The 6,754-nt window shown below is 40.1% G+C and overlaps 1 protein-coding gene and 1 long non-coding RNA gene across 2 annotated transcripts; one reads left to right on the top strand and one right to left on the bottom strand.

Moving 5' to 3' along the window:
- Positions 1-582: 582 nt before the first annotated feature.
- Positions 583-909, top strand: Tal2 (TAL bHLH transcription factor 2). The gene has a single exon (XM_004848177.4). It carries the CDS (start codon positions 583-585, stop codon positions 907-909), a length of 327 nt encoding a protein of 108 aa, XP_004848234.1.
- Positions 910-967: 58 nt separating this feature from the next.
- On the bottom strand, positions 968-6,116 carry LOC106009708 (uncharacterized). Its single transcript, XR_001183721.3, has 3 exons — positions 2,683-6,116; positions 1,399-1,562; positions 968-1,153 (listed from the first exon to the last, which is right to left on the bottom strand). It is a non-coding gene; the product is annotated as an uncharacterized LOC106009708 (long non-coding RNA).
- Between the last annotated feature and the right edge of the window lie 638 nt (positions 6,117-6,754).

The following is a 6,754-nucleotide window of genomic DNA, read 5'->3' as shown; positions in this document are numbered from 1 at the left end:
CCCAAAAAGAAAATCCATAATATTCTGCTGATTTATTCCAGCTTTCTAGGAGATAAATATATATATTTTATTCACATATATGCACAGCTCTATACTGTACCTGATTCTAAATGATTAGGAATAATTGGTTATACCGAAAGTAATTGGGTTACTAGGATGAAGTAGTCTTGTAACTGAGGATGTCGAAACAGCTAGGGAGCCAGTTTGTGATGGTACATGCCTGTAATCCTAGCACTCGGGAAGGTGAGGCAGGAGGATTGCCAAGAGTTTGAGACAGCCTGGGCTGCATAGTGAGCTCAAGCATAGCCTGAACTACAGAGTAAGACCCTGTCTCAAAACAAACAAACAAACAAAAAAAAAAAAAAGGGAGAAAAAGTCTGAAGGGCGTTATTCTTACCTTCTCCCTTCTTCTTATTAGAAGAAAGATTCTAAAAACCAGAAAACCAGAAGTGAATTTCCTAAAATCTCAGTTGATAAAACCTACCATTGCAAGTTCTTGGCAGGACATGTGACATCATCCAGTCCTCTTATAAGGTCTTGACCCGCAGGGCCCTTTGTCTTTCCCATCTCAGAAACTCAGACATGACCAGGAAGATCTTCACGAACACCAGGGAGCGGTGGAGGCAGCACAACGTCAACAGTGCCTTTGCCAAGCTGAGGGAGCTCATCCCCACTCACCCTCCAGACAAAAAGCTGAGCAAGAATGAAACGCTTCGCCTGGCAATGAGGTATATCAACTTCTTGGTCAAGATCTTGGGGGAGCAAAGCCTGCAGCAAACGGGCGTGGCTGCTCAGGGAAACATTCTGGGGCTCTTCCCCCAAGGACCTCACCTGCCAGGCCTGGAGAGTGCCACAGTACTCAATGACTACCGGGTCTCTTCACCAGGCCCAAGCCACCACCTTCCGTAGTATGGCTCTGGCAGTCCTCCCCCCGGACAGCACTTGTTCAGAAGTCATTGGCTGAGGACAGCCTTTGCATGTTCCAGAGTCAACTTGATGAATAGCTTGTGAGGCACGGATTTGGGCTTCATGGGAGATGGTTCAGGGACAGTTTCAGGAGCTGAAAAGAGCCCATAAGAGTGTGACCTGGACTCCAACCACAGCTGAGACTTCAGAGAGAACATTCTGCTCCTCCTGTTTTATAAATCCAGGTCTGTATAAGACATTTGCAAAAAAAAAAAAAAAAAAAAAATAGGTTTAAAAATCTACTGTTTTAATCTTTGTCTTCAGTAATAAGAAAGGAGCTTTCACATTATGGATCTCAGGTGAATAAGCAGAGTATGTTTTTCTCAGAACATATTTAAAAGTTTGTTTTGAAAAATGAGTCTATTTGATCAAAGGCAAACAAAATAAATCTTAAGATTGATGCGTAAAAAGATAGCCCCAGCAGAAACCAACCTGAGAGATGTGTGGGAAAATCTGTGGAGAAGGTCCCTCTGAGGAATGGGATTACATTCCTCCTCCTGAGGAGTGCATTCTTTAGATTCTATGGAAATGTGAGGTGTTTACTTGTAGGGAGCCATTTATACACATGAACTCTAAAGTCAAATAGTGCATTGCATCTGTGAAAGGAAAAGACTTGACAATTTATCAGAGTTCACAGTTTTCTTATAAAAAAAAATGTTAGCTAAAATAAGTCAGCAACCCCTTAGTTTCTTTTTAACTTTTAACTCAGCCTGAGTTCTCCATGACTGAAGACCTGTAAAAGTCAATTGTAATTATACAAAATTTAAACATTACCATTTAATGGTTATTTAACAGCCTAGTTTAAACAAAAAAATGTAGAATAAACAATAGAAATGTAATACCAAACTCTAGTGAACTAATGAATTTGGAATTCACCTCTCTCCTGTAGAGCATTAGCTTAATCTTATGCTGGGGATAGGGGTTATACCCCAGTAAGTCATTGAAACAGCATGGACCTTACAGAATGCATTGTCACACACCATCCTGATCTTGATGAATCCCTTAATTGAGCCAAGAATACAAATAATAACATTTAATTATCTCTAGAATATTTTATTTCTCCAAAGTTCTTGACAGTACATTGGTTTTAAAATCTTCTGAACCCCACATGGGATATCTGTGGATTTGGGGTTAGGAATTTCCAATGCATGCATAATAGAGGAATTTAAATTTCCTGCTACTCTAGAAAGAAAGTATTTTATTTATGAATGAGCAGTCCTGGTTTGGTGATGAGACAAAAGCCGGGTGAGTCTTTCATAATCTCTCTTTCCCTGACAGCAAGGTCATCGGGTCATTAGAGTCTAAATAGCCTTTGGACTTATAACACAGGGCTTCCTTCTGGGTCCCTTGTTTAACCTGCATTCAGGGAGCTTCCCCATGGGCCCAGTGTAGCTCAGGGAAACACATAAACACAGAGAACAGGAATTTTTCCCCTGAATGTGCATGTCTTTCTCAACAGTTTGAATGGATTCAAGCTTTTCCTCAAACTATCAGGTGGTAGTGCATTTTACAGTTTCGGTGACAGTTATCAGTTGAGTATTATAACTTACTCATCTGACATTAAGTCAAAATAACACTTTCGTCAGTATTTTTGCACTTTTTTTTTTTTTGGTACCGGGGATCGAACTCAGGTCCTTGCGCTTGCGCAGTAGTCAGTATTTTTATATTAGCTTTATTTTAATGTGAAGCCAAGGAAAACACAAAGGACCTGTGTACCTGAATACAGGATTTTCTGCTCAACCCAGAATGAGTTCACATTCCTGCTGCTGGGAGCCTGGTCTGGGTACACAAAGAAGACCTTTCCACGGACGTGTAATGGAGGAATCCTGAAGAGATGAGGAGATCATGCTGTCATAAACTTTATGAAGATGATAATTAAAGAAACTTTGCAGGAAATCCTTTGATAAATGAATAAACCTTTACAATATTACTCTTTGTAATTCACCTCTTAAAATATGTATTTTACCACCTTGGATTTTTGTATGTCAAACTGTAGTAAAGTGTTGAAAAGAATTATAATTATATGTGGACCAAAACCTTAATAAGCTATTCAGGAGACTGGAAACTAATTCAAAAAGTACTCTAGCATCCTCTTTGATGTCTATATTTAACTCTTTATGATTGCAGTTATAAGAATTTATGGTTTAGCCAGGCATGGTTGTGCATGCCTGTAACCCCAGCAACTTGGAATTTGATCACTGTGACTTTTAGGTCAACCTGGGCTACATAATAAGTTCAAGACCAGCCTTGACTACATAGCAAAACTTTGCCGCAAAAAAACGAAAAACAATTTATGGTACAGCCACCTGCCTGTAATTTCAGCCACTCAACAGGCTGAAACAGAATCACAAATTCCAGGCCGGTTTGGATAAGATAGCAAGTTCAAGGTCAGCCTGGACTCTGTAGTGAGGCTCTTGTCTCAAACAAAGAAAAAGCAAACAAAGTAAAAAAAGGAGGGCTGAGGAGGTAGTTCTGTGGTGGAGCACTTGCCTGCTATGTGTGAGGCCCTAGCTGGTTTGATCCTCAGTACTGACTGCAAACAACAACAACAACAACAACAACAACAACAAAGTTATAGTTCATTACCAAATGGCACATGTGTTTATGGGCCATTTGAGCCCAACAGAAAATTCGAGACACAGTTTTAAATCACCTAGCCTGTGCTCTTCTGTTATTTGAACAAAAGTGTTTGGTGTGCTATGGGCACCACTGGAAACTTTCAGGATCCAGGTATAAATAGGTCCACTGATTTGTATAAACCATCAGTTTGGTTAGTTTCACTTCCTCATTTTACAGAAGAAAAAGCAGGTCCTGCAGGTTTGGAAGTGACCTTCCAAAGGTGACAAGGACAGTTATTGGAAACTCAGAACACAGCCATGTCTCCTGCCCTGCATCCAGCCTTACCACAACCCTGTTCAGCCATCAAGGGAATAAAAAGTGAACAGATGCCTTATCATTATGGTTATCTCCTTTCCAAAGTGTTCAGTAATCTTCATATGCCTTTTTATTGAAATAGAATTATGGTGCTTTGTAGAATGTGATTAGATGTATCAACCAAAGATTTTATTTTTTAATGTTGTGAGTTTTTAACCATTCATTATAATTTGCTATTTAACTGTTAACTTATTGCAAATAAATTATTTAAGAAATCATTCTTTCCATACGATTGCATAAACTTGCTAAGCATATTCACCCCTTCTCTCCATGCTCCCATCACTGTCCTGACTCTGACACTCCCTAATTCCCATTGTCTTTAAGAAAAAAGATGCCCCCCACCCCTACCCATTGCACTTTACCTCTCCCTTGGTTTCCTAATTGTCCTAATTCCCAAATCATAGCTGTAGTCAGATCATTTCCCTGCTACCAAGCCTTCAGACAAACATCATACCCCAGCAAACCAGGCCTTCTGCAGCCTGGCCCTGATGTCTTTTCCTTCCACAATCCCCATGTATTGCTCATGCCATTGAAACTGCTTCCCTTGCTGATCCCAAAACCTGCTACTATTTTTACTTCTGTCTTTACTTTGGTAATTTCAAATGCTTGGATGAATGTTCCCATTCTCATTGGTTCTCCTCATCCTTCCAGCTATGCTAAATTCCATTTGCTAAAGTCCTTCATAGCTTATCTTAAACAATGTCTCTTACTGAAGTACTCTTAGATTTCTACTCTTTGCTCTATTCTCCCTTTATCTCCTGGAATTCCTTTATCTAACTTATGACCTCATTTCTTCTACCTTGTACTGTAGACATCATTGTGTATTCTGTTTCCCCTAAAAAGCTAAAATCTACTTGAGAACAGTGACATTTTCTTTCATTTTTTTCTTTTCTTTCTTTTGCAGTCCTGGGGATTGAACCCAGGGCCTTTGCACTGCTCTATCCCCAGATTTTTTTTTTTTTTTTGAAACAAGGTCTCATTAAATTTTTAAGCAGCTTGAATTTGCAATCCTCCTGCCCCTGCCCACCAGTGTTGGGATTATAGGAGTGTGCCACCAGGCCTGGTGACAGTGACAGATTCTAACATGTGATTCTTACCACAGCCCTGCAAATGGCCCCCATTTTCAAAATGTGAAGCTATACCAGATTTAGCTCCTTTAGGCAAGTCTCTTGGCTTCTTTTAAAAATGACATTAAAATGAAGCTTGAACTGGGCGAGCTTTCCAGAGAAACCCAACATCTAATGCTCTTCTTAAAGCCTTGTTTCTCATAATTTCTATTCAAGGGTACCGCTTGCAGCACCTGCCTTATGAAATTTCATCACCTAAGAATGGCTTGAGATGGCCAAACTGTGTGCAAGTTAGGCGAGACTGGCTTTGTCCTTAAAGAGGCAGAAGCTGAAAGAGTTCTGGAGAATGGACAGCTTAACTGCTGACCCAGAGGCCAAAGGTTAATCAAAAGTCACATCCCTAGATAAAAAGGTCAGGGGTATGGAGGGGATCTGAAAGTCCCATGGCAATGGAAAATGAGGGATTTAAAGCAGGTGTCAGGAAAGGAATATTGAGGAATGGGATGTCACTAAGGATTATAGGAGGCCAAAGGGGTTGGGGCAAGGTTTCCTGAACCACATGACCACACTGTGCCCTCCAAAGCTTACCAGAAACAGGGAGACACTTCGTCTTATTTTCTCTTTCTTGCTAATGGCCTATCACAAAGAAATTTTGAAGAGCACCAGATTTTTATATATGCCTTAGGTTTGTAATCTATCAAGTAATATTTGTTCTAAGAATTTAATTTCCAGAGCTCAGCAATTCCCTGGGAGACTAATGGCGGAAACTGTTGAATTGTCTTTCCTGGGTAACTATAAAAATGTAGTATGATGTAGTAAATATGTTCATATTCTTGAACCTATGTAATTAGCCTTCTAGGAAGCTACCATAATAAAATATTCAGAATTATGGTTAAAGAATTAATATATATGAACCAGGTATAGTGGCATGTACCTATAGTCACAGCTACTCGGAGGGCTGAGGCAGGACAATCACTTGAGCCCAGGAGTTCAAGGCCAGCCTGGGCACAGAGCAAGATCTTATCTCTTGAGGGGGAGGGAATATACACACATAAAATAATTATGTACATGAATTTCATAATTTTTTACAATATACATAAAATGATATTAAGAGAAAAGGTGACTAAGTACTTACAATCTGCCAGGCACTGTGCCAAGAGCTTCTAATGTGTAGCTCATTTAATCTTCATAACAATGCTATATGTATATGTTATATTACTATTGTTCCCATTTCACAGATGAGGAAACTGAAGGGTCGAAGGGTATCTAACTTGTCCATGTTTCTACTGCAGAGCCAGAATTTGGCTTGCAGTTGTTTTTACTTAAAATCACTACATTATAGAAAATCAAGGCAGAGTAGCTTTTCACAGAACTTTTATTTACATCAGGGTTCTTAATTCTTTGCAACTTTAATTACTTTAATATCACCTCATGGACCAGGTATACTACCCAGTAACTCTACTGGGAAAACAAACACTGTGACCCTTGAGAAAACAAAGACCCCTGTTCAGAAGCACCAGGCTGGGGTTAGTACCTGTGAGACTCGTGAGTGAACTGTCTACTGAATGTGAACGCTGTGGGTGCAACTGGGTAGCTCCGTGGTCTGTACTTGGTGTAGTGCAACCTGAGAGTTTTGCATTTTTTTTCATCATGCCATCAACAACGCTTTGCCTAATCTGTTCACACTGGTATGTGGGCCAAGTTAGGCCAATTCAAAAGCCTGTTTCAGCTCTTTTTCAACTGACACCCCCCCCGCCCCCCGGCTCCTCCAGGGTTCCTTACTGTCC

The sequence above is a fragment of the Heterocephalus glaber genome, unplaced genomic scaffold, assembly GCF_053883595.1.
Source record: "Heterocephalus glaber isolate CG9 unplaced genomic scaffold, H.glaber_assembly_v1.0 deba00001481, whole genome shotgun sequence".
Taxonomy (NCBI): Eukaryota; Metazoa; Chordata; class Mammalia; order Rodentia; family Bathyergidae; genus Heterocephalus; species Heterocephalus glaber.
Note: the sequence above shows the minus strand (reverse complement) of the source record. Positions and strands in the feature narration are given on the sequence as shown.

Bases quoted from the DNA above. Each gene is read 5' to 3' on its own strand.
- Tal2 (XM_004848177.4), top strand. From the start codon at position 583: ATGACCAGGAAGATCTTCACGAACACCAGGGAGCGGTGGAGGCAGCAC.